A 27,886-nucleotide genomic window follows, 5' to 3' on the forward strand; every position below is an offset into this window, starting at 1 on the left:
TTCACGATGATCTGTGCCATTAGTTTGTCTACTTTGTTACAAATGCTACGAGCATTCGGGTAAAGTACCTTAATGCTAACTTTCTTATCATTACAGATATTGGAAGTCCTAAGATGTCCAAAGTTATCCTTCCTTTTTGTTGAATTCCTAGTCTGCATCAAGCTTAAATCCACCTGCCTACATGTTATCCTCCTGCTTATCTTGCCATTTAACTCCATGCTCCCTGTCGCTTTCACTTTCCCTTCCCCCCCCCAACTCAGAAGTTTAAAGTCCTACTGACCACCCTATTTATCCTCTTTGCTAGAGCACTGGTTCCCGTGTTTCCAAAAGTTCTTGCTTTTTATCTGCCTAGTTAAATATGAAGGGTGCAGCTTCAGAGAAGTTGATCTCCAAGGAAGGCCAAAGGAAAGGAAGGAAAAAATAATGCTGCATTCGGCTGTGATTCTGAGCCACACATGGAGGAGGTATCATGCAGGCTGTGTAAAAGGAATGGTGGGCGGAGTGGGTGGCTAGAGATTGGGGAAAGTTTGCACAAGCTGACAATAGAGACGTTTTGCATCAGTCACTCAACTGACTTGTTAGCTACACCATTTTTGTGACATTTAATTGATAACAGTTCGCTGTCTCTATGAGAAAAAAGGTTTACTTGATTTATCAGATTTGGTAAGATAGGAAGCTACATTGATAAGACAGGAAAAAAAGAATAATTGGCCGTGCTGTGCAGATAAGCCGACGAGTAAAAGAGTTGAAAATTAAGGACATAACTGGCACACTAACTTTTTAATGGGGCTTTTTAAAATTGATTAGAAATAACACCATTTTATTTTGTATGATTAAGTTACTGCTCTATTTATGTTCAGAGTTATCACCGCATACTGTACTCTATTAGAATCTGCAGACAGCTAAAATTTGAGGTGACATCCAACATATTTCCTGAATATTTCCTTCATGGCAAGTATGGCGTGTGCTCTGCAACATTTTCCCCTTTTATCATGTTGGAAGCTGGTGGCCTTCATAGCGGGGGGAGGGAGGAAATAATTTTCTTCAGTATTTAAAGAGGCTTGGAAATGCATATGTATAGTAACTAATTCTGATGATTGAGCATCGATTCTAACTTTTCACAAGGGTGATAAAAATGAAAAGATTGTTCAAATGTGGGTTGTAGCACCCAAATAAGGGGATCAGGAGTTATGGGGAGAAGGCAGGAGAATGGGGATGAGAAAATATCAGCCATGATTGAATGGCGGAGCAGACACGATGGGCCAAGTGGCCTAATTCTGCTCCTATGTCTTATGATCTTATGGTAGCAGGAGAGCTGTCCTGAAAAGATTTTTGAAGGCTTCACTATCTTGCTCTCCCAAGTGAGGCAGGCCTAGATAGTTGTGAGTTGTCAGTCTAGGGTTTAAAATAATTAGCACTGCTCATTATCTCCATAGGCAGAATCTTACCCAAATTTGGCAAAGTGTCAGGCTCAGACTGAAAACTGGTGCATAACTCTCCAGATGCACAGACCAAGGGCTGGATTCTCCGATTTGGAGACTATGTCCCTTGCTGGCATGGGAACAGTGGCGCCACGAAAACTGGTGAAAAACAGCCACCGATTCCCTGTTTTGCTGGGAGCTAGCAGGGAGGCAGTGCAGAACACCCAGCTCCAGCTGCTGATATGGCCTAGAGAATTGCCATATCAAGAACCCGACCCGCAAAATAGTCCCCCCCCCACTTCGGCCGGCTCACGCGCCCTGGACCGCCCCACCATAGTGCCCCCAGCCCCGAATAATGCCCCTCCCATCCCCTGACTGGGATCAGCCATCCCCTGACTGTGGAGGCGCTGGACTGAGTCTGCAGCCGGCACGCTGAGTTACCGACGGATGAGACCATGAGAGACCCAGGCCATCAGGAACTCGGCCGGTCGGAGACGGAGCATCGCTGGGCGGGCCTCAGCCAACGTACAGAGGCCGTGTATACGCCGTTTTTCAGGAGATGAAGCATCGCGAAAGCAGCGCTGCCCCCGATTGCGGTGCATTCGGGGATTCTCCACCCCGTCGCCGAACGAAATTTTGGCGTCAGGGATTGGAGAATCCAGCCCCAGGACATTGATTCTCCATTGCTTCAAGCTGGCAGAGTTCTTCATTCCCGCTGCAGTGAGTGGAGATTTGGCGGAGCGTCAAATTCTTCATCCTCTATGGCAGCAGAAGCGAGGTGGACTCGCAACGGAGAATCCCGTCCCTGTTTTCTCTGCAGATATTGAACCGCTTGGAAAAAAATGAGTTGTCGTGGTTTACTTTCGTGGTGGGAGGCCTCAGAGCCGGCAACCGGCTCCATGGAGATCAAAGCGCCAACTTTAAATGGAATCCTGATCAGCGATGCAGCCTAACGACCCTCAGCCCCCAAAACGGAGGGATCTCCTCCCCTTCCCCTCCACCCCCAAATTGCTGCTGCACCCCCAGAGGGATCCCTTCGACTGCATCTCGCCTGACCAGTGAACCTCGCCAACCAATGTCACATCAGAGAGAGCCATAGAATTCGTACAGTGCAGGAGGCCATTCAGTCCATCGAGTCTGCACCAACCTCTGAAAGAACACTCTGCTAGGCCCACTCCCCCACCCTATCCCCACAACCCCACCCAACCTGCACATTTTTGGACATATGGGGCAAAATTAGCACGGCCCACCGAACTGGTATGAATATTTAGTGAGTGGGTACCATGTGGGTGGGGCTCACTAATAAGATTTAAATTGTTGCAAGTCTATTCAAATGAGATTCATACTCATTGTGGGCGTGAATGTCTTGATGGTGCCAGCGATGCAAGGGTAAAATCAGACACTGCGATCTCTCCGGCAAGATCTTCCGCCCGCGCCGCTTATCCCATTTACAGTGAGTGCGGGTTCAAGGTCGCACTCTTTCTCTCTCCTCTCTCTCCCCCCCCCCCCCCCCCCCCCCCCCCCCCCCCCAGTATTCTTTTTTGACTGTTTTTCCAAATGGAATATTATGTAACAATATGGATATTGTATGGGAGGTGAGGAGTTAACAATTTCATGTAAATACATCTCACCACCAGATGGTGATCAAGAGCAGTCACATATGTATATATATATATCATGTGACAACCCTTGATCCGGGGAGAAGGTGTTTAGACGTCAGAGAGAATAGTTGTGTATTTGAGAGTTCTGTACAGATAGTCATAAGATAGTTTATTTTTGCAGCCTTGTACTTAGGAATATGTTTGAATCAAGTTTAAGTAGTGGTAATAAATTAGTTTTGTTAGTTTACATAGTTTGATGTTCTTTGTTCAACACTACAGATTCAAGACACCCAGACAAAGAAAACAGAGAACATTACACTATGGGCTAAATAATGACCAAAGAGCTGAAATTAAATTCAATGTTAAGTTTAAATTGAAAAAATCGCTAATTTATATTGACTGGTTAGCTCCACATGATATATGGTTACCATTTGTAACAAGATTTTACAGTAAAGTTTCAGGCACATATTCAACACCATGTGCTCCATTAAAATTTAAAAAATGTACATGCTGTTCGCTCACTGAAAATTATGAAAACTAATTGGAATGAGTTCTGATGAAGACAAGTGTCTACTGACAGCTAGACTCCTTTGATTGAATCAAAATCCTGCCATCCTGTTCAATAGTTTGGATCCATTAGTCCCAGAAACAAAAATTGGATCTTTTGATATATATGAATAAGAAAATGAAATATCTTGGCCCCTACCTACCAACATTGGTATCAGTAATGGATAATTAGTTTAAATTCATGTGAGATAACATTGATGTCCTTAATATCAAAGAAACTAATAATTTGCTTTTAAATGAAAGCAAAATACTGCAGATTCTGGAATCTATAACAAGAACAGAAAATTCTCTGCAGGTCTGGCTGCATCGGTGGGGTCAGAAAATGTGTGGGGGTGGGTGGCGGGAGTTAACATTTTAAGTCTGTATGACTCTTCAGCGAATAATAATTTGTATTATCTGAATATCCTCATTAGCTGAAAGGTCCAAAGAACCAGGTTTGCGTTCACTTTAATCTAAATATAAATGTTTAAAATTAGGTAGCTGCCATGTATGTTCCAAGCTTGACTACTTTTTCTTTTTTTTACTAAACCCCAGCTGTAGCATAACAGCATTTAATTCAAAAATCACTAAGGCATTCTTGTTGGAATCTTGAGTGAATCTTACTCTTTATAAATGCACCTTAGTGTGAAATTAAATATTTAAGATAGCTTGCTTTATTTGACCATCAAAACTTCTCATTTATGTGTAGACGCACAACCTACAGATGGAGAGCGGGAGATTTGGAATCAAGTGAATGCCGTGCTGCAGGATTCTGAAAGCATTCTAACTGAGCTGCAGGCTTATAAAGGGGCTGGACAAGAGATAAGAGATGTATGCCAGCAATGTTCACTCCTATTTAAGTGTTGATTAACTATGCGCATGAAAGAGCAGAGTATTGATAGTTTATTTTGATTTCTGTAGAGATTAATTACAGCATTTTATATATATTCAATATATATATGGATTTATATATATTTTCAACAGAAAGTTATTGAATAAATTGGCTTTCTATTTGACTTTTTCAAAAGCTATGCAGCCTGTTTAAAAATACTCGTCACATGGTGTGAAACATCTGAAGTACTATGGCTACATCTGTCCACACAAAAGTGTGGTTAGAATTGCTTATCAATGTTGTACATCTTAGGAAAATGTTCAAGTACTTTAAAATGGTGATGCTTTTTTCAAAGATTTAATGTATAGTCTACTTCATTATAAATGAATCAATGTTGTAATGTAGGAATAAAATAGTAACATTTTTAACTTAAGAGAGCTAATATTGACATTAAAGATACATCATTTAAATGGTTGCCGCAGTTGTTAATAGCCAAAAATTCCAAGGTATAATGGTATTGTGCAATATAACTTTCTCTTGCTTCCCCCCCCGCAGGCAATTCAAAACCCCGGTGATGGTCAGCTTCAGGACAGAGCATGGAGTTCTGTGTGCCCTTTGGTTGGGAGGCTTAAAAGATTCTATGAATTCTCTATAAGATTGGGTAAACTTGTTGAATTTTCTGTCTTTTTTGACTCTATACCGTATAGGGACGAGAAGCTCTACTATAATTATTTATCTGATGCTACATAGAATGTCACACTTGATTTGCAGAGTGCCTCAGATGGGGCACATGTCATTTGATGCAATCCGACAAACCAAACTAAATACTGACACTGCATATGATAGTCCAGAAATGTCCTGCAAGGTGAGCTTTCTGGGTGACAGCAGTGGCAAAGATAAACAGCTGACACCAGTCATACCTGTGACGGGCTTTCCGCCTTGAGACTACAGGCAAATCTCTCAGCCTTCCACCTAAATGAACATTAAACTTATCTATTGCGAATCTGTGCGAGCATTGTTCCTGAAATTAGAAACGAGCTTAACCAAATTCACAGTCAAGTTGTACCTAAGATTCACATGCACAGCTGCATTAAAGTTGTGTTGCTGCCTTGAAACCACAACTAGTCTCAAAATCGCTGGCTTTTAAAGCAAGCCAGCAGCACGGTTCGATTCCCGTACCAGCCTCCCTGGACAGGCGCCGGAATGTGGCGACTAGGGGCTTTTCACAGTAACTTAATTGAAGCCTACTCGTGACAATAAGCGATTTTCATTTCATTTTTCATTTCATGTCTGTGCAGTTGTTTGGTATTGCTAAATCTGCTCAAACTGGAGCTTTGAGTAGCCTGGTTTTCTAATCATGGCAATTCCTGAAACTCTTTTATTATAATTGTTTAATTTTACTTTGTGGTTAGAAAATACAAACTCCTTTCACGATTTAAATTATTATATTCTTAACACAGAGAAAGCATTACAAAGTCTTTTGGAATCTTTGACTTATCCACCTTACACGCCAACTCAACATCTGGAACGTGAGCAAGCTCTAGCCAAACAATTTGCAGAAATTCTGCATTTTACTCTCCGCTTTGACGAGCTCAAGGTTAGAAACTCAAGCTTGCCTGTGATTTTCTTTATTTTACTGATATGCAAAGATAATGGTAAATTATAATACCCTGTTGTCTTCTCGTCCTAGATGAAAAATCCAGCCATCCAGAATGACTTTAGTTATTACAGACGTACAATTAGTCGTAACAGGATTAACAATATGCATGTGAGTAGAGTATTTTATCGGCCAAATTTAATTGGTCAAATAGGTTTATCTGTCTTTGAATTTAATCCATGCTCTTTTTATTCTGATCGAGCAGCTAGATGCTGAGAATGAAGTAAACAATGAAATGGCCAACAGAATGTCCTTATTTTATGCAGAAGCCACGCCAATGCTAAAAACATTGAGTGATGCGACAACCAAATTTGTATCAGAGGTATGTTTACTAGATCAGTTACTGCACTAATTTCCAATTCAGTAATTATTACTTTATTTTAGATCATTACCTCATCTGAGCACTAACTGTACTTTTGCAGTTATCGAAAAGGGAGTTTGTTATTGGGCTATATCCAGAAGAAGAACTAAGCAACTATTATAACAATTACAACTATCACACAACATAGAATCATAGAATTTACAGTGCAGAAGGAGGCCATTCGGCCCATCAAATCTGCGTCGGCCCTTTGAAAGAGCACCCCATTTAAGCCCACACTTCCAACCTATCCCCGTAACCCAATAACCCCACCTAAGGGCAATTTAGCATGGCCAATCCACCTAACCTGTACCTCTCTGGACTATGGGAGGAAACCGGAGCAAACCTGGACTGTGGGAGGAAACCGGAGCATCCGGAGGAAACCCACACAAACACGGGGAGAAGGTGCAGACTCCACACAGATAGTGACCCAAGCCAGGAATTGAACCTGGGGCCCTGGAGCTGTGAAGCAACCATGCTGACCACTGTGCTACCGTGTTGCCCACTAAGGCACAATACTTCCAGGTGGCATGCTAGATTATAGTACCAGGGATTGGTTGAGTGAAAATTCATGATTCATGTGTTAGGAAGGCAAAATAAGCAGCAAGATAATTGTCAGAAAGAGGAATAACAAGTGAATTAGTAGACGAGTTATTTAAAGTTACTTTTGGGAACTTTTTATGCTCTAGAAGATCACGCCTCAAGGAAATATCGAGGGAATGTCAGTACGGAAGATAAATAAATATGTTTATAGTATAATTTACTCCCCAAAATATTGGGGCTTTTCACAGTAACTTCATACTTGTGACAATAAAAGATGATGATGATTGATTATTATTATTATTATTAAAAAACTACAAATCCAATTAGTCAATGTCGGTTGTTGGATGATGTCTACCAAGGGTTGCGAGTTGCTGCCGTGAGTTTTCATGCGAGTGAACGGGTTGATTTCTAACTTGCACATCTGTGGGCACAGAACAAAGAAAAGTACAGCACAGGAACAGGCCCTTCAGCCCTCCAAGCCTGTGCCGACCATGCTGCCCGTTTAAACCAAAATCTTCTACACTTCCGGGGTCCGTATCCCTCTATTCCCATCCTATTCATGTATTTGTCAAGATGCCCCTTAAACGTCACTATTGTCCCTGCTTCCACCACCTCCTCCAGCAGCGCGTTCCAGGCACCCACTACCCTCTGTGTGGAAAAACTTACCTCGTACATTTCCTCTAAACCTTGCCCCTTGCACCTTAAATCTATGCCCCCTAGTAATTGACCCCTCTACCCTGGGAAAAAAGTCTCTGACTATCCACTCTGTCTATGCCCCTCATAATTTTGTAGACCTGTATCAGGTCGCCCCTCAACCTCCTTCGGTTGCCCCCTTCAGGGGACAGGATGTCCCTCGATGCAGCAGAGGAATTGCTGATGGAATTTCCTTTTATCGCTGATACGCAGTCCAAATCTTATTGCATTTTGGAGGGTGGTGACGATAACTGCTCTGTACTCTAGAGCTTCTGTTGACTTATGGAGGTCATAGTTGTCAAACGTTCATTGCCATAGTTGTAGAAAGGCTGCACTGACTGAGCTGATCGATGGAGGATCTCCTCACTAATAGTGGCCCTCTGAGAGAGGTAGCTGCCAAAGTTTGCAAAATGTTCAGTTTCTTTCAGTCTCTCCTTCAACAAATATGGGAGGTGGACTATTTGGCTGAGCAGCTGAGCATTGATATTTGAGTTTTGTTTTGACACCAGTCAAGGACAGGCTGTTTCTTATATTCAAAATTGAAGAGATTGAGAGTAGCTTGCAAATCTGGTGAAGTGGACAATGACATTGCAGGTTTATGCAACTGCAGATCATATATATCTATGGTAGTCAGCTTTGCTTTGGCATGCAGGCAACTGAGGTTTCCATTTAGTAGATGTTTAATATTGATACCAGAGAGCTATTAATCTTTGATAAGGTGAATAGCCAGGTAGATTGTAAAGCATTTGGGGGCTTTTACAGTGCCTTGCTTGACCCCAGTATGGATTTTGAAGTGCCTGCTTCAGATGTCCCACTCAAGACAGTTGCAATCGAAGTCATCATGAAGCAACTGCAGGTTTGTGGTGAAGTTTCTTAGATGTCCACATCTTTGGTGAACAATCCACAGACCCTCATGATTTACTAATTCAAATGGTTTTGATCATTTTAATGAAGGCAATCAAGAGTTTCTGATGGTGTATAACAACATATGCCAGCCCTTTTAACGTTTGTAAATCAACTAAAAAGATCATCTATTAAATATTTATATAATATTTATTAGTTAACATTCTGAGTACATTTAGCAACGTCTATTCAAAATTCTAGTTATTTACAGAGGTGACGCTGTTTTCCACCAAAAATTTATGTGCATGTGCATATCCTTCAAGGCTATATTGTGCAGGTGCCTGTCTCTTTGAGAATTGACACACATCAATGAAAAAAAGAGCTTACAGTTAAAATATGTTGTTCACACCCTCAAAATGCATCACAGCCATCAAGTACTTTATGTTGTATTTGCTGTTGATATTTAGGAACAAACAGCAGTTAGATTGTGGACAGTAAAGCCCACAAGCCGCAGTGAGATAGACCACCAAATCATCCATCTTTAGTCATGTTGGTGTTTGAGGGATTGGTCTTGGCGAGGAGCTTCCCTGTTTTACTTTGTGTAGTGTCATTAGATCTTTTATATCCACTTGACCAGACAGGTGGGTCTTTGTTTTAACATCCACAAGACTGCACCATCAGTATTACACTGAAATGTCAGCCTAGATTATATCCTAAACTTCTAGAGTGGGACTTGAACCCGTAGCCGTCTGATCCAAGTGTGAGTATGGACACAGAGCCTAATTGGCAGTGAGCTTTATTTGTTTGTGATAAGTCATCAAAGGAATACTTCTTAAATTGACGAGAACTTTCAGTAAATCCACCGTTCCAGCTTCCTTCTGTTTTATCCTGTAAAACTTATGTCTTGCAGTGAAAATCATACACTTAGCAACAGTCAATGTTAATTAGGTCTATCATATCTGTAATTTTTCTGAAGTCTGTTAAGCCTTAATTGAAAATACTTCTGCTCCCAGTGATTACCTTCAGAATGCGCTATCATCCGCATGCCTAAGACAGAACAGATACTTATAAACAAAATTAAGAAGCAAAACAAAGCATTGGTGTGAACTCCTATTATAAAAATAGATGCCTTTCTATTTTATATAGGGCTGTATTCTCTGCCGCCCGCTGCTGGTAGTGGAGTACCAAATGTGGGGATGAATCTGAAGTAGGGCAGAAAACTGGATCGCGCCAGGCGCCAATTCCGTTGCAATGCTCCAGTCCTCCACGGACAGTGGCATCGAAGTTTATGCCCCGCACCAGCGGGAGGATGCAGACAGCTCATTCTCCAGGCCTCCATGATGCTCAAGTTTTTGGGCTGGGATTCGCGTGCGCATGGATTGATGCAAGTATTTGTCAGCGTGGCCTTGATACGGTGGACCTTGCTGCGGTCCTAGGGGGTAAGTATTTTATGTAGGTGTTCCCAAATTCTATTGGAGGTCCCCTTTCCCTCCATATAGCGAACCTGCCCACACCACACTCCCATCAGATCCCCCATATTCCACATCAAGGCCCCTCACGAGAGACCCCCCCTCACGAGAGACCCCCCTCACGAGAGACCCCCCCTCACGAGAGACCCCCCCCTCACGAGAGACCCCCCCCTCACGAGAGACCCCCCCCTCACGAGAGACCCCCCCCTCACGAGAGACCCCCCTCACGAGAGACCCCCCTCACGAGAGACCCCCCCTCACGAGACCCCCCCCCTCACGAGAGACCCCCCCCCTCACGAGAGACCCCCCCCCTCACGAGAGACCCCCCCTCACAAGAGACCACCCCCCTCACGGGCGACCACCCCCCTCACGGGCGACCACTCCCCTCACGGGCGATCACTCCCCTCATGGGTGACCCCCACCCAACCAGAGACCTTCCCCCAATTCAAGACATGCTAATCGGTCAGCACCAGCACCATGTGGAACTAGTGCAATTACAACACGCCGACGTGTGATTCGCCAGGGTCATGATTGGCACTCATGGGTCTGACAAGTTGCAGCAGCATATAAGCACTCCTCTCCACTCATATAAGCACTCCACTCATTTTTGCCATGAAGGTGCCACCCTGAAGAGCGACACCAAAGTTTGCCAATGCGGAGCTGGAGACACTGCTGGATGTCATGGAGGAGAGGCGGGACATCCTATTCACCGGGGTGAGAAGGAGCCTGCCACCCCCAATGTCAACTAAGCCTGGGCACAGGTGGCAGAGGCTATGAACGTCAGGGCCCCTGGCACCAATGCGGCCCCCACCAGGCGGACTGGGTGAGGATGGGCAACCCTCCATGGCCACTACCACCACTGTGCCCCTGGCACCAAACTCATTCCGCACACTCGTAGATGCCCCCACCCATGAGGGCAATCAACCCACCCTGCCGGCAGTCAGCTCGCACCCCACCCTGCACCACATGCCAATACCCATAATGCTTTACATGGCCGGGTGCCCTTTTCGTCACTGCTGTCACTCCACCATCCCAGAGACACTCCCCTCGGTTGGGCATTATAGTGACGAGGCTTCTGGGATACTATCTGGTGCACAACACACACATGCAGCAATACATCAGGTGGAGGTAGGAATGCCCAAGGGGACAGTCGGAGGGCGACCTAACTCCATAGACTATCTGCCATCCAGACGGGTCTTACACTTCTGGGAAGAGCAGTCCCATCGACATTGGAGATGCAGACATAGAGCCGGGGATCACAGGAGGAGGTGTCAACAACCATCCAGCGCCTGCAGGTGCAGTTGGAGGAGTCCAACTGCCTGCAGGAGGCGGTGCTGACCATGCGTCCGGATGGATCAAGATGTCCACGGCCTGGGGCACTCTGTGCGGTCGGTGGCTGAAGCCCAGGACAGAGCAGCCATATACCAGGGCCACATGGACATTGTAATGGCGCTCCAGAGCTTGGCCCAGTCACAACGCGTCATGGCTGCGCGTGTCGAGGCATTGGCCGGCTGACCTGAGCCAGTCCCTAAGTGACGCACAGTTCCAGAGGGAGATGCCCCTGCCCCATGCTCGATGGCTATGAGCATGGAAAACCCTGGTTGAGACGGGAGCAGGCCTTCAAGACTGGGTGGCGGGGGAGCCCCCAGAACCCGCCATGGCCTCGTCCCATGGGCAATTGAGCATCCCAGGGGAGGAGAAGGCGATGGGGTCTGTGCCAGTGACTCCGGTAGGGGAGCTGCTGGAACATCGCAGCGCCTCTGATCTGCCACCCCGCCTGTCCTTGACGCCTCCGATTGGCAGAGGGCAGAACAGGATGGCTTCACGACACCAAGAAGACTGCCGAGCCTAGTCGCTTCAGAAGACTGCTACCATAGGGGGCCCAGATCACAAGGCGGGATACTTGTGATGTACTGCCTAGGGGACCAAGAAGGAGCACATAAGGTCAGAAAGTTAGACACCAGTTAAGTTGGCACAGGTGAAGCACAAAGTTTAGCAATAGGGACTAGCGCACTATACCGTTTTATTATATATATATATATATATATCTCTCTCACAATAACCACCGGTTCAGCAACGTTACAAACTGCCTCAATCCTCTGTCAGAAGGTTGTGAGGGATGAGGTGGAAGGCCGGTGGTGTGGGGCATGGATGTGGCAGTGGCCACGGGCTTGGGCCCCCAGGGCAGTCGAAGGCCATCCCAAGGGGCCTCCTTGGAGATGGCAGGGAACGAGGCCAAATATGTCGGGACGCCATGTGGTAGGGCCTACCCGGTGAGCGACCCATCATCGCGTACCGCCCCGATGCCTAACGCCGCCCCCCTCGCCCCCGGACTCTGTCCCCATTCCCGCCATCCCAGGGGTTCGATGGGACCATAAGATGGAATGGCCAGCATGCATGCAGAGTCATCTGGGTAGATGGTGGAAATTGTTATCGCAGACAGGAGCCGGACCTCGTCAAACAAAGCAGAGCATCAGAGCTCATCATGGAGCGGATCGCCATCATCCTCTATCCCATGGAGCAGACCCGCTGATACTGCTAGCCCAGGGCCAGCAGCTGGGAAGCATGGAGGTGGGTGTGAGGGGAATGGGGTGGAGTGCAGTGGGGGGGCGGGGGTTAACCAGGGAGTGGTGTGTGGGAGTGGGATGGGACGTTCGAGTTGCAGGTGGCCAGGCTCCCTAGTCAATGAACCTGGAGGAGATTAGATTGTCCCATGCGCGGCGACCCTGATGCATATGTTGTGCGGATTCTTGTGGCTGCTCGGGCCCCATGATCTGCCAATCCTTGCCCTCTTCAGCGCCCTCCTCCGCAACCTCCCCATCAGACGAGGCCTGGCATTCACCCTCCTCCTCCAGCATGTCACCCCTCTGCTGCACGATATTCTGGAAGGTACAGCAGGCCTCCGCAATGTGGGAGACCCTCCTGGAGGTGTACTGGAGGGCCCCACCAGAGTGGTGCAGGCACCTGAACCGCATCTTCAGTACACTGATGCACCACTCGATTACACTCATGGGGTGAAATTCTCCGACCCCCCCCCCCCCCCCCCCCCCCCCCCCCCCCCCGGCAGGGTCGGAGAATCGCCCGGGGCCTCCGAAAATCCCACCCCGCCGTGGCAGAAATTCTCCGCCACCCGGAAATCGACGGGGGCGGGAATCAGGCCCCACCGATCAGCGAGCCCCCTGCAGCGATTCTTCGGCCCACAATGGGCTTAAGTCCCGCCGCTGGGAGGCCTCTCCCGCCGCCGTGGTTTGAACCACTCTGGTGGCGGCGGGGTCCAGGGGGGGCATGGGGCGATCGGACCCCGGGGGGTGCCCCCACGGTGGCCAGGCCCGTGATCGGGGCCCACCGATCGGCAGGCGGGCCAGTGCCGTGGCGGCACTCTTTTTCTTCCGCCACGGCCTCCACCATGGCGGAGGCGGAAGAGAATTCCCCAGCGCACATGCGCCGGTGGTGACGTCAGCGGCAGCTGACGCACCGGCGCATGCGCGAACCGGTGAAGGCCTTTCGGCCGGAGCCGGGCGACGGGCGTCAAAGACCGTTGTTACCGGTTTTGGCGCCAGTCGGCGTGGTGCTAAACGCTCCGGCGCGGGCCTAGCCCCTCAATGTTGAGGGCTTGTCCCCTAAAGGTGCGGAGAATTCCTTTGGTGAGGCCCGACGCCGGAGTGGTTGGCGCCACTCCACTACGCCGGGACCCCCTGCCCCGCCGGGTAGGGGAGAATTTTGCCCCTGGTCATTGCATGGGCATTATTACAGCGGCTTGGATCAGTCATGACCGCAGCGGATAACTCCGGTCACCCAGGAGCCAATCCCTCACCAGGGGAACTCCTCAAAAGTGTCGGGCACCATCGAGTGTGCCAGGGTGAAGACATTGTGTACACTGCCTGAGTATTGGGCGCAGCCGTGCATGGTGTGCAGCATTGAGGGAATCTAATCCTTTTTGGTTTGTGAAGGGCACCCCCTCGTACGGTGGTGCTCATAGGGAGATATGCGTCCTATCGACCACCCCCGAGACCTGGGGTATCTTGGCGATGGTCGTCATGCTCATGCAGCCTCATTGCATGCGCTAGGGCTGCAGCAGCGAGTCAGATGCTAATCAGTCCCGGTTCTATACAGAAATCAATTTTCTGCAGGGGGTAAAGGGCAGACATATTAGCATGGTGAGTACTTCCAACCAGGTGAACATGGTGGCCCTGGCCTGCACTGCAGTCCCTGCCGCCCCCACATGTGGCTGTTTTCCCTGATACTTTTCCCTGCGCACCGCACTCCTGGCCCCGTCAGTGCCTGACACCCTGGAGGGAGGGGAGGATTGTGCATCCAACTCTGCCACTCCTCCCTGCCGACAGGGGGACTAGTGGCTGGTGCTACCCATGCCAGCAGCACACTCTGCGGCCCCTGTCTACTGTGGGGGTCTTCCTTGGGTGGCTGTGTGATACGCCGCCAACAGTGTGGCGTCAGGTTGTGGGGATGCTGGGCACAGTGCGCCACTGACCGGTACCACGCTTGGTGGCACGCTTGTGAGCAAAACCCATGGGTGGGGCTCGGCCAGGGGAGGGTGGACACCTATTGGGTCTATTGCTGCGGTGTACTGTGTGTGCTTTATGCAACACACCGGTTGTGCCTACTTGTCTGGGGGCAGGTTGGATGGGGACAGGAGCGCAGTGGGCAGGTAAGATTTGGTGATAGCCAGTAGTCCTGTAGCGTGGGCTAACTGATGGTGTCACTGGCGGGACATCTGCCCTGCGAGGCGTAGTGTGCCAGAGGGGGTGCCAATGGCCATGGTACATGCAGCCGCCGGTCAGTGCACACTCCCCTGCTGCCCCTGCAGTGGGGCAACACCTCAAATAGGTGCTTTGGGGTGTGCCATGGACTGCGTGGACCACGCCATCCTGTGGATGCGCTGGCTGGGATCTGTTGGCTCCTATGGGGTGGCCTGGGAGTAGGAACCATACTGCTGATGGTGCTCTACCCATCTACGGGCTACAGTGGACAGTCAGTGGCATGCTCAGGCAGATGGCTGCCTTGCAGACCGCAACAATGGCAGTTCGTGCCTGGACACCCCAGTCCCGGGGGGGACAATCCGTCCCAATGGCCCGTATCCTTGTTGCTCCCCCCCAGCTCTGGCAGATGCCCTACCAGACGGTGGAAAAACTGGCAGCCCATGGCTGTGCCTTTGGAAACTTAGCTTTACCCCCTCTCTCACCCTCATCAACCACGGAACCTGTTGCCCGATGATAAATACCACAAGGGAACCATGCCCTGGTCACTTCCACCTGGCAGAGGCTGGAGTCTGGATACTACCATGACGGGCCCGTTTATGATATGTTAACAATCTTTACTGTACAATTTGTATGCCCACGCTGGTGCACGGTGTGGATTGTATTCATGCGCTATCGAGGTGCCAGAGCATGCCATTCTCATTGGGTGCCTGGCACAATTCGCAAGTCCAGACTCCTGTCCATAGTCTCCCAAGTGGAGAATCCAGCCCATAATTTAGTTCTCTTGGAAATTAAGCTGAAATTTAACAAGGAGTTTTAGCCAGATTTGTTCAACATGTTCTCAGGGACCAAAGTTTAATTCTGGCCTCCAAAACGCATAATGATCTCAATGGTGGATATCAATAATGATTCAGTCAGACCAGAAATAATGAAGAATTAATGTCTTGGCTGTGTTGATAAAGTAACAAGGAAAGCTGAGTTCCACAGTGAATGCTTCTCTTAATATTGCACAACATTCAGGACTGTATGCTGTTCTTGTGTGTTAATTCACAAATGTTTATTTTTATATATTTCAGAACAAGACTTTGCCTATAGAAAATACAACTGATTGTTTAAGTACAATGGCTAGCGTATGCAAAGTCATGCTGGAAACACCGTAAGTATGGTCCAGAAGTAGAAAATATTTTGTATTTTCAAATTATAGTGACATCTCTGTTGGTTAATCTTCCTCTTAGACTTTTAAAAATGTTTTTAAAAAATAACTTTATTGTCACAAATTGGCTTACATTAACACTGCGCTGAAGCTACTGTGAAAATCCCCTAGTCGCCACATTCCGGTGCCTGTTCGGGTACACAGAGGGAGAATACAGAATGTCCAAATTACCAACAGCACATCTTTCGGGACTTGTGGGAGGAAACCCGAGCACCCGGAGAAAACCCACGCAGACACAGGGAGAGCGTCACAGACAGTGACCCAAGCCGGGAATCGAACCTGGGACCCTGGCGCTATGAAGCAACAGTGCTATCCACTGTGCAACCATGCCTCTACCGTGCCTTGAGATCATGGGCGGGATTCTCCTTTTGGGAGACTATGGGCGGTATTCTCCGCTCCCGATAAAAATCGGGATGGCCGTCGTGAACCTCGGCCGATTTCACGACGGCATCGGGGCCCGCTCCTCGCACCTAATTCACCCCCACCTGGGGGGCTAGGAGCGGGCCCCCGTCGTTCCTGGCCGCGACCTCATCGCGCCGGAAATGACGCGCTAATGGCGCTTTTCTGATGTCATCCGCGCATGCGCGGGTTGCCGGTTCCAATGCGCGGATGACATCAGCGCGCAGACGGCACGAACCCGCGCATGCGTGGTGCTGTCTTTCTCCACCGCCGCCCGGCAAGACGTGGCGGCTTGATCTTGCCGGGCGGTGGAGGGGAAAGAGTGCATCCGTTTTGGACGCTGGCCCGACGGTCGGTGGGCACCGATCGCGGGCCTGTCCCCTCCCGAGCACAGTTGCGGTGCTCCCGTCCAAATCGGGCCCCTAGATGCCCCAAACGGGCATCTGGCGCCCGTTTCACGAATGCAGTGATCAGGTGTGGTTGCTGCCGTGGTGGAACGGGCGTGAAGGGCCGGACGCTCGGCCCATCGGGCTCAGAGAATCGCTGTTCGCCGTGAAAAACGGCAAGCGGCGATTTTTCGGAGCCGGGTGGGGGAGAGAATTGCTGGGGGCGCCAGGGGGGTATAAAAAAATGTCGAGAGGCCCTCCCACGATCCTCCCACGCCACGTGGGGAGCGGAGAATTCCGCCCTATGTTCTCCTGCTGGAGCTGAATTTCACCAGTTTTACAATCCCCTTGAGGTTATAAAGCAGGATTCAATTCAGTATTCCATGGCATGCAAATTTATGCATGGCATGGACTATGAGAGATTCCCAGGAAATCCCACTATCGGGCAGCCCGATAGCAATGTCCCACAGCAGCCCACCCCCACCCCCCTTGCACACCACAAATCAGCCTCAAACCCCACAGCGCACCACAAGTGTAAGTACATTCGAATCACTCATAGCATGTGATCTCACTGCACTTATCCCTATTTGATATGGTGAATGTTTACAAACATTGGGGTTCCCACTTAGACCACTGAACCGTGAAGGCATGTGAATGGATCAAAGCTGCAGATGGTTAGTAAAAGCTGTCAACCACGGGTCACTGCTTGAAAGCAATGAATGGCTTGCAGCTAATAGATCTGTGGGAACCAAGCGTAGGTGACAGCTGCTCTCCTTAGTGGAATGGACACATGGAGCTGCAAGGTAAGTATTACAGCAATAACCCACTGCCCCTGTCTGGACTTCTCTCTTGCTTCCAGATCGGGGTCCCTTTTCTGGGGGAGGAGGGCCGTGGAACGGGTTCCTTTAGGCTTGGGGTCCCCTTATGACTGGGGTCCCTGCCAGGGGGTGTGGGGGGGCCTATTACAGGGTCGCTGGGGTTTCCTGGGAGAGGGGCGGTTACCCTATTACAGAGGTCCCTGAGGGTCTCCCTACCCCAGAGGTTCCCCACTTAGAGGTCCAGGGGGCCTTGTTGGCGGGGTGGGGAGGGGGAAATCCCCCTATTTCAGGAGTCCCTGTGGTGTCAACATCCAAGGGGGCATCCGTTATCCCTTGGCCCACCACAATGTTCACCACGTCAGGGCCATGCTGGTAAAAACCACAAGTGATCCTGCCACGGGGGGCCAGAGAATAATAGGAGGCCGGAATTTAGGGCGCTGGGCCCACTAAATGCAAATGGGTCATTGAGGGGGTGGGAACACCGCTAATGGGTCTGTGCCCAGCGCCGTTCCTGTTTTCCCCTGATGCCGGATTCTTCATCCCATTGGGAAACACATTCCAGGCATCCGGGGCGGAGAATTCCACCCCATGTTATACGCACAGCTTCTGGCTTCTCTAAAAGGGAATCTATATAAATAGTACTGTATCTATGACAGATATTTGGTCAGACATTGCCTGAAGATTATCTCACAGAAAGGACCTGAGGTGGAATGTTACACTCTGCAACCAGGAGCATCTCCTACTTTGCGGAGAGTATAGTGTGCCGTGATAACATTTGTCTTTGTTCCCAACATCATCATGCCATTTGAGATAATACCATGCGTGTGCAGGTCAAAAAGTCAGTAAAATTGACCACATTTTTCAAGTGTAAATGTAATTGCCTATTGAGGCAATTAACAACCATGCTGACTGAAATAATATGGCTAGAAGGGGAGATGCACCTTCAATATTACGCCTTTAAGGTCAGATTCCCGTCCAGTGAGAAACCTGCGTTTTTAAGGGCTAGCTTGGTTGGGCGGGTTTTGAACTGCAGCTGAGACTGTTCTGCGACCACAAACACCAGGTCAGGTGTGTTTCATATACCTAGGCAGCAGCCGCTATGCCTACATTCGGAGGAATTTGCAAATTCCTGGGGCGGGAGTCTCCATTTTTGTGTTGACGACAACTCAGAATTTGTGCACTTTCATTGCAGAAAAGCTGCTGCCACACCTGGACCGATACAGCGACTGTGGAGGGGCTAGCACCGGGCCGCGTGGAACACAATCTATTACAATGAAAATGGGTGCGGGATTCGCTGGGTCCATGATTCACACTCGGGAGGCTGTCAAGCTGCAGCCGCACATACATATTACACTCCCCACGCACACTCATCTCAGCCAACAAGAAGGCACTAGTTGTACTGGAACGCGCCCATTCGGTTGATGGGTCGGTCGAGGCCAGAGGACACCTGAGGATGGGTGCACTGGGGGACACCTATACGACCCATGGCTGGCAGAAACCTCCCCCAGCCAGCGAAACAACTGTCAGCAAACTATGGTGATGTTGGACACCTTCCATACCCCCTCAGCATCCGCCATGCCGGATTCAGGATTTTGAAATGCACAATGAACCGTGCCATTGGAAATTCGGCCCATCGGAGGCAGAGAATCACTGAGGCCCTGAAGAATACTGAGTTGGGCCCGCTAATGACATGCAAATGGTGTCTACTGTACATGAATTCCGGAACGCATTGACGCCGCTGTCGAGGTGCTGAAGAATTGTAATTTGATGTCAAAACCGATTCTCCGCCCAATCATTTTCCCCGATTTCGGCGTCGTCTAACTGAGAAACCCGCCCCCGATCTTTTCACAGATTAAGATCCATTAGAGAGTTAACTATCCTCGGGAGATGGCTTATGATGTCTGAGAGTCCCAAGATCTCAGAGGCAGAGGATGTACAATAAGATAATAATACAAGAGCCATGCCAGAACCACGGGCATAGTTGAGCAGAGGCTCCTGGTTGCAGAGTGTAACATTCCACCTCGGGTCCTTTCTGTGAGACAATCGGCCTCCTCCAAAAGTTTCTGGTGCCTCGACAGTTCAGGAGGCGCATTTCAGTATTCTCTCTTACAGGTCCCCCTAATGGTCATAATCTGCTGTGTCCTCCGCAATACAAAGGGGAGAGACTCTAGATGTTGAGCAAATGCCAGAAGGTGATCAGATGGCAAAGATGAGGCCAGGGAATACAAGGATGCTTCTTAGAAAGCCTCTGGCCGTGAAAGGGTGGATGGCTATGATACCAGGGATGCCTTAATGCGTGCATTCCGGAAAGCAACAGTTTCTGTAGAGCTTTGTAACACACCTAGGTAACAGGTCTCTTGAAATATATCTCTCCACATCGCACTTAACAATGATCAAGTCCTGAAGCCCTTACATGTAATCATTCGTTTACTCACCAGTTTACACATTTCCTGCAAACCTCCCACAAATTTGATATCCTACACCACCTTCAGCCATTAGTCAGTCGCATGTTTAAAGAGAACACATATTAAAGAGAGCATAAGTAGGAGGGAATGTGACTTGAATTTAATCACAAGCCTTCAAGACAAACAAACATGGTTGAAGAGCGAGAGGCCCTTATTTGTGACTATTGTGGGATGGACTAAAATGTTTACAAGTGCACCAGTGCGGTGTTTCCCCCTCGCTTACAGTTGCATTGGAGAGAGGTGCCCTGATTGGCCCACTTCTCTTGTCCTTGATGACTTTACCTGGCAGGACTTGAGCAGCCGAGGACTTGAGCAGCCGAGGACTTGAGCAGCCAAGGACTTGAGCAGCCAGCCACACTCTAGGATTCTTGCAAAGACACATGTGAGTCCTCAGTCGTCGTGGTAATGGTCAAGGCCTGTGTCAATGGTATTGCAGAGAAGAGATGTTATCCCCGTCAAGTTCTGAGAAGAGCTTCCAGATGGAAATAGCTGCTGCTCATCCCTCACCCTATTGGTCCTCCCTACCAACCGGTGAGATTCGAGGAGATGAGTGAGCAACCAAATTCCATGCTCTGTTTGCCCCTCCAGGATAGTGGCCAGTCTGTCCATAGTGGTGATCACAGCACTCATGGCCTGGACGGGTATCTGCACCGTCTGTCAGAGTACACAACCCTCTGGTATACCTGTAATATCTTAGTGGATCTTGGACTGAATATCCAGCATCTGCCACCTTATTCCAGAGGCTCATTATCCAACTCGGAATGACACCACAACACCTCCACAGTCACAAATGCAGCTGCCAAAGTGTCCTCACCAGTGTGGCATGACCTGTGTCCAAAGTGCTAAACTCTGCCAAAGTGCCAGTATCTGATGGTGTAGAGAGAGTATGTGATGTTGCACCCTCCGAGGACTACTACCCTGAGGAGAAGTGAGGTTGCTGTGTGGCTTGTGCTGGAGGTTGCACTGAACAGGCTTCTCCTGTAACAGAGAGATCAGTAAGGAGTTAATCAGGATCACGTCGCTTGATGCATCATCCATAACACTATATAAGGATCCTTCATTTTGCGTTTATTCATTTATTTCCCCTTTCCTTTATTTTTGCCGTTACATTTTTAATCCAGGGATGATTAATAGGCATGTCACTTTAAGACAAGCAGCCTATATCTTTAATAATAATAATCTTTATTGTCACAAGTAGGCTTACATTAACACTGCAGTGAAGTTACTGTGAAAAGCCCCGAGTCGCCATATTCCGGCGCCCGTTGGGGTACACGGAGGGAGAATTCAGAATGTCACAGCACGCCTTTCGGGTCTTGTGGGAGGAAACCGGAGCACCCGGAGGAAACCCACGCAAACACTGGGAGAATGTGCAGACTCCACACAGACAGTGACCCAAACCAGGCATCGAACCTGAGACCCTGGAGCTGTGAAGCAACAGTGCTACCATGCAGCCCAGAATTCAAGCAGAAAGAATCTGGAAGGCTGTGCTGGTTTAAATAGAAACTGTAGACATTCCAGTTCCAAAGAGGGAGGTGGAGTTAGGACTCAGTTTGATTGATTGTTTGATGGCCATGGAATGGCCCAAAGGCATTCCATCTGCTCGATAACAGGTGGTGATTGGATTCTATTCCACTGGGATATTTTTCAGAATCCCAAGGTTTGAGTTGGGGTTCAATTTTGATTCTGACAGCAAGTTAAAGAATCCAGCTAACACACTCCAAAAAGATCCAGAAAACTCTCTCCAGAAAAATCCAGCTAACTCTCTCAGAAGACCATTGTCAGGGCTGACAATCTCTCCAGAAAGCCTCTGGGTGCTGTTTTCCTGAAACTACAGAGACCTTAAGACAAATCGCAAACTGAAAGAAAAGTTTGATGTGAAGTAAGGTGCCTCTCCAGGAAGTTGTGAGTACTGCATTTTTAAACTACAGATTACATGAATGAATGAACCTGCAAAGAAGATCATTACAGAGTGCAAACCAAAGGCTTTAATCTGCAAGCTTGCTGTAAAGAAAAGTTTGCTAAAATCAACATCTGGGACAAAGACTCTTTCTTCCCTCCATTTATGATTTTTACCATTTTACACCCCTCTGTAGTTGTCTGTCTTGTGTGTGTGGGGGCAAGTTAAAGTGGGTATAAGGTATTAACCTATTGTTAACCAATTGTATTTACTGCATATTTCTTGATAGCTCTTGTTATAAATAAACAGTAATTGTGTTTACATTTACGAACCTGGTGACTGTGATTATTGGGCAGCCATGGGCCAAAGACTTTGGGTATTTTTAAAGAATTATTAGTTAATTTACTTGTGTTGTGACTCAAGGGTACGTGGGGCTGGAATTAAATGTGCACTAGCCCAGGGTGACATAACAACTGGACTGACCTAAACCTGACATAAATGACTGAATCCCTGCCTGAGACCTACAGAAACGATGAAACCCTGCCTGAATGAAGATGTGAAGCCTCTGTTCATTATGCGTGTTAAGGTTCCAAAGTGTGAAATCTCGAGAACTTGCTTTTTTCCTAACTTCCTGTAAACCACACTAATCATTTCCTCTTATAACCCAGTCTGATACCAGAATCAGGCCTCCCTCCAATCTCACCACTGCCTGTACTTCTGGTCATCACATCCTCTGAGAGAGACAGCACTTGCCCCTCATATTGTGTCAGGATTCCATGTGTGGTATTCCACTGTCTGTGCGACCTCACCCTTGGCCGTTGTGAACTTGCTTCTTCTGTAAAGATATGACACTGAGTTGGCATCAACAATCTCAAATCAGTCATATGTGTGTCTCAACCCCCATTATCAGATCAGCACATGCCCAACTGAAGCCTGTGCTCAGGTGTCAGAAGGGTCATCCTGCTAACCACCCGCCATTTGCATTTATTATTGTTTGGAATGCATAATGTAATGTGCCCATAACGTCCTGGTTTGCCAGCATAACATTTAAGGGGTACCCCAAAGATGCGCTGGGGAGTTACTCTCAGAAGTTCCCATGTAAGGGTTTACCCAACAATTGCCCAGAAGTGCTAAGATCCACTGGACAATTGCACAGGGTTGGGAAGCATCCGACAGAAGCAATTTAAATCCCTTACTTTGGATGGTTCTGCCGATTTTGCCGTTATAGTTACTCTGAAAGAGTTAGAGGGAAAAAAATTACTTCTAACTCCGTAGTAACTATTTTTTAAAACCCAGACCCGGCCTCACATGGGACAGATACTGCCGTATAAAGGAGGGAGTGACTTACCTCTCTGCACCCCAGTTAATCTACGATGATGCTGCCGGGATGCTCTTCACTGATTCTCTCTCCCCCCAGCCTGAGTGAGGAAGATTGGGCGAGGCGGGGGCTTTAGAATCCCAGTGAAGGTAAATCCGATGAGAGTGGTAATCTGACGGAGATTGCCACTCTTAGTAAATTACAGGCCATGGTTTTGGCAGCTGTGCGCTTGTGGAAACATGCAACTTTGAATGAGCAGCTAATTTTGAATATCTACAGCATTCACTTGCCAGACCTGTATCACACTGTGTTGCTCATACAAATGTCATACTCACCCTTGCTGACCTCATAAGGTAATTGAAACTTCAGTGGCACTCCGAACAGGTCCTCCTTCACCACATCCACACTGCACACCACCTCAGCCTCATCATCCTACATAGGGTTCCTCCTCTTCCAACTGCTCACAATGAGCTGTTCATATCTCCCCTCGACTGCATGGAGGAGGGCACAAGGGCAGCCTCACTGAACGTGTCTCCCCACGTTCTGATGGTGCAGGCATCTATGCATGGAAATATAAAATCAATGTAAATTACTAAATGTCTAAAGCTGGTAGACTTGCTGATTTATTAAATTTTGGATAACGGTGAGACTTCATGTGTCTGGCAGACTAAAGCACTAATTAAAGTTGACTTATCTGGATAGGCTACAAAATCCAAAATTCCTTATTGCTCCTCTAGTATCATATTAAGGGTCACCTAAAACTCTCCAGCCCATTAAAGGGGCTGGCTGCGATTTGGTTGTGGGTCATGGCTTTAAACCCCTGACCGGACATCCCGCCCTCCAGCACCTATTGAATGGGGTCAATGTCTTTGCCACTAATTGGTGGCATTTTGCGTATTATCGGATACATGTTGATGGAAGACCGCCAGCTTTGTGTGCAGAACGCACTATTGGCACAGGACACGTTAGTCAGCTCCTGATGTGCAGTGAGACGTACAAATAATTATTCTAGTCTTTTTGACTATTTTGTTTTGTATATTCAAAGATTGTACGAGTAGTATTTGAGCTCTGGAGCTGTGGTAAAATGCAGTGAAGTGTAGAAAAGCAGTCTATCGTAATGAGTAGCAAAATGTACCTTAAAGAACCAGTTAGAAAATCTACACATGAAATACATTAACATCTGTTGTTGATCTAAGATGCTACTTATATGCTGGTGTTTGTTTATTTTTTCCACTGGATGATATGGGAGTTTATTTTTCATTAGCTAAGCAGCATGATCATGAAGACTGAAGAATTTAAAATGTCTCCTGTGTAACTTATAAGTAGCCGAACTCTCTTGGCAACAATAGAAAAGTACTATAAAGCAGTTTATTATTCAATATTGTAAACATTGTTTTGAAATTATTTTCAATTTTCAAGTTGTAGTTTAATCTTTCTTTCTTTTAACTAGGGAGTACAAGAGCAGATTCACCAATGATGAAACTCTGTTATTTTGTATGAGAGTGATGGTCGGCGTCATCATACTTTATGACCATGTACACCCTGTGGGAGCATTTGCAAAAACATCAAAAATTGATGTAAGGAAATATATATGGGAGAGAATAGCATTATTTTAGCATAAGTTCTGTTGAATAAGAATGAGAAACAAGGTTGGTGTGTTTTATCAGGTCGTAAAATGCACTCTAATTTTCAGTGTTGAGTTTTTTTACACCAGCTATGCCTTTGCTTTCATTTATACGATTGGAAAATTCTGCTTTGAATCCTGTCAAGTTTTGGGCGCCCAACAATTTCTAATTGGTTCCTGATGGCAATACATACATATAAAATAGGAACAGGGAGTAGGCCATTCAGCCCCTCAACCAGTCAATAAAATCATGGCTGATCGGTTTGTGTTTCTAATTTCACATTCCCATCTACCCCTGATAGCCTTTTAATCCGTTGCCTAACAAAAAATCTAACCACCTCCAACTCAAAGATATTCAATGACCCAACCTCCTCTGCCTTCTGAGGCAGAGATCCAGAGTCACACAATCTTCTGAGAGTAAATTGTTTCCACATCTCACCAGTGCCCAGTTATCTCACCAGTGCCCAGTTATCTCACCAGTGTCCAGTTAGCTCCCCAATGCCCTGTATGTAAGCATAAAGTCCTTACTTTTACGTTCAATTCCTCTCATAATAAAGGATATTGTCTTGTTGCACCTGCTTATTAATTAATTTGTTTATTTTTTACAAATTTAGAGGACCCAATTATTTTTTTCCAATTAAGGGGCAATTTAGCATGGCCAATCCACCTACCCTGCACATCTTTGGGTTGTGGAGGCGAATTCCATGCAAATACGGGGAGAATGTGCAAACCCCACACAGACAGTGACCCAGAGCCGGGATCGAACCTGGGACCTCAGCGTCATGAGATAGTAATACTAACCACTGCGCCACCGTGCTGCCCTTTTATTAATTTTTTGTGATACATCCACAAGAACACCTAGTCAACCATATCGACCATTTCCCTGTTTCACATTCTCTATATCCATGATCTTTCCCATTGCTTCTCCCCAGACCAGAAATAGCCAATTTCCTTCATTGGTCTCTTTTTCGTATTTCTGAAACAAAAGCAGACCGTTTGGAAATTCTCTCACTTGGTCACATTGATCAGAATGTTCTGAACGGGATCCGGGTGGGAGGGACGAGTGGCTAGAATACCTTTCTACCTGTAATTCAGGCACTTACAGTTTACAATTTTGGTTCTATTTTGTGTAGTTGACAAATGTATTTTACTTCTGTCAATCCTATTTAATTATATGTTGGTGGAGCCCTTAACTGGGGTTTCACTTGAGCATTCGTAAAGAGACGCTTATTGAAACTGGGAGTGGTTGAGTTCGGGGGTGTATACATTTAATATTTCATTCTAAATAAATATTAGACTGAGAAAATATTAACTTCGGTACTATCCTTCACCAACTGGCTATCTGGACTCATTGGACAACCATATTAAATAACTGGATTCCAATTTGAATGAGTCAGAGATACAAGTACTCTGTGAATAGCCTACGTTACCAATCAATTGCCAGTTCCACCTATTTTTGGAGAAAATACTCTTTTCTTACTTGTTGCTTGCTTTTCAACTTCTAAGTCAACATGAGACCAGACAGCATTGTAGCAGTGTTTTACATTAAGCATCAGTGTTAGTGGATCAGAAAATAATAGGTCAAAATAAACTGAAAAGGAGGGCTAGCCAGAAGTAAAAGGACCAACCTCTATGCTCGCGGTATCTGGTTAAAGTACAAGATAGATACACTTAGTTAGTATCAGGCCGTATGCAATACTTACGGCATTAATATCAATATATTTATGATGTTAAAACACTGTGCACTTGTGTTGATTTGTCAACTAATTTTATTTGATAAATTTACAGTAAAAGCTATTTCCAGACATTCTGATCATTAAATGGAAATCCAGATCATTATAAGGAAACGGGTGATTCCCATTGGAGACTGAGATGAATTTTGAGCTTCAAAATTGGATGACATTTTAATTGGATTCTCGTCGTGTACATTTTATTTGAAGCAAAATCTTTGAAAAGATGGATGCTTTAAATTCTTCCAGAAAAGTGTGCGAGCAGCCTAAAGAGATAATAGTTTAAAACTTCACCAAATAAATATAACAAATGTCAGTATAACTTAATGAAACTCATGTCTGCTTCTGTTGCATCTCAGATGAAAGGATGCATAAAGGTTTTGAAAGAACAGCCACCAAACAATGTAGAGGGTCTTCTGAATGCACTCAGGTAAGATCTATTTTTTCCTAGCCCACCAATGTATGGTAATTATGTCTTATTGACCCAAGTCATCTGGCCACTGGACCATCTGAGACCAGGCATATGACTGAGACAAACAAAAGGAAGTCTTGAGGTGCTGGCCTCCTTGGGAAATGCCTGGCAAGGGCAGCACGGTGACGCAGTGGGTTAGCCCTGCTGCCTCACGGCGCTGAGGTCCCAGGTTTGATCCCGGCTCTGAGTCAATGTCCGTGTGGAGTTTGCACATTTTCCCTGTGTTTGTGTGGGTTTCGCCCCAAAGATGTGGAGGCTAGGTGGATTGGCCATGCTAAATTGTCCCTTAATTGGAAAAAAAATGAATTGGGTACTCTAAAAAAATTTTGAAAGGAAATGCCTGGCATGGACAATTCCCTTAATCCCCAGGAATCTTAATGAATGTCTGCAATTCTAAGTTATAGAGCATGATTCTCCCCAAAGCCTTCTAAGTTAATTTGTGGTGGGTTTTTCCGGGAGAAAGTTTCCCACCACTATTCAGTGACACTTTGTCACTTTTTTGGACCCTGGAGAGTTTCTCACCGGTTTAGCCCACACAATTTGTTTTAGACTGGGGAGCTGAACTCTGAGATTGGGCCGCCATTTTGAAAGGGTACCCTGATCTCTAAGTGAGCTTGTGGAACCCCCACTCACGGGCAATGTCACCCCCCACACACATGGACACTACCCCACAACCCCCAAGTGGGAATAACCCACTAGGGGGTCCATGGGAGGACTCCCCAAACCAGCTTACTGCACCTCCCTTCTAGGACCCCCGCCCATCACCCCCCCCCCCCCAAACATCCCAGAGGCCCCTATGTACCTGACCTGCACTCCCTGACTCTTTCCCCCCACCCCGTCCACCCTTGTTTCATAGGCATGGCCCCCCTTGCCCCCTGACGCTTGG

At 47.2% G+C, this 27,886-nt stretch overlaps 1 protein-coding gene across 7 annotated transcripts in view; it reads left to right on the top strand.

The window, feature by feature from the left end:
• LOC119967541 (CYFIP-related Rac1 interactor A) overlaps positions 1 to 27,886 on the top strand; it is a 335,741-nt gene that overhangs the window by 302,301 nt on the left and 5,554 nt on the right. For all 7 annotated transcript variants that reach the window (XM_038800231.1, XM_038800233.1, XM_038800232.1 and 4 more), the window contains 8 exons: positions 4,278 to 4,399; positions 4,956 to 5,061; positions 5,861 to 5,997; positions 6,091 to 6,168; positions 6,263 to 6,379; positions 15,755 to 15,834; positions 24,625 to 24,751; positions 26,888 to 26,958. In XM_038800231.1, coding sequence (XP_038656159.1) covers positions 4,278 to 4,399; positions 4,956 to 5,061; positions 5,861 to 5,997; positions 6,091 to 6,168; positions 6,263 to 6,379; positions 15,755 to 15,834; positions 24,625 to 24,751; positions 26,888 to 26,958 — 838 coding nt within the window. The remainder of the gene's footprint in view (positions 1 to 4,277; positions 4,400 to 4,955; positions 5,062 to 5,860; positions 5,998 to 6,090; positions 6,169 to 6,262; positions 6,380 to 15,754; positions 15,835 to 24,624; positions 24,752 to 26,887; positions 26,959 to 27,886) is intronic.

The sequence above is a fragment of the Scyliorhinus canicula genome, chromosome 6 (assembly GCF_902713615.1).
Source record: "Scyliorhinus canicula chromosome 6, sScyCan1.1, whole genome shotgun sequence".
Lineage (NCBI taxonomy): Eukaryota > Metazoa > Chordata > Chondrichthyes > Carcharhiniformes > Scyliorhinidae > Scyliorhinus > Scyliorhinus canicula.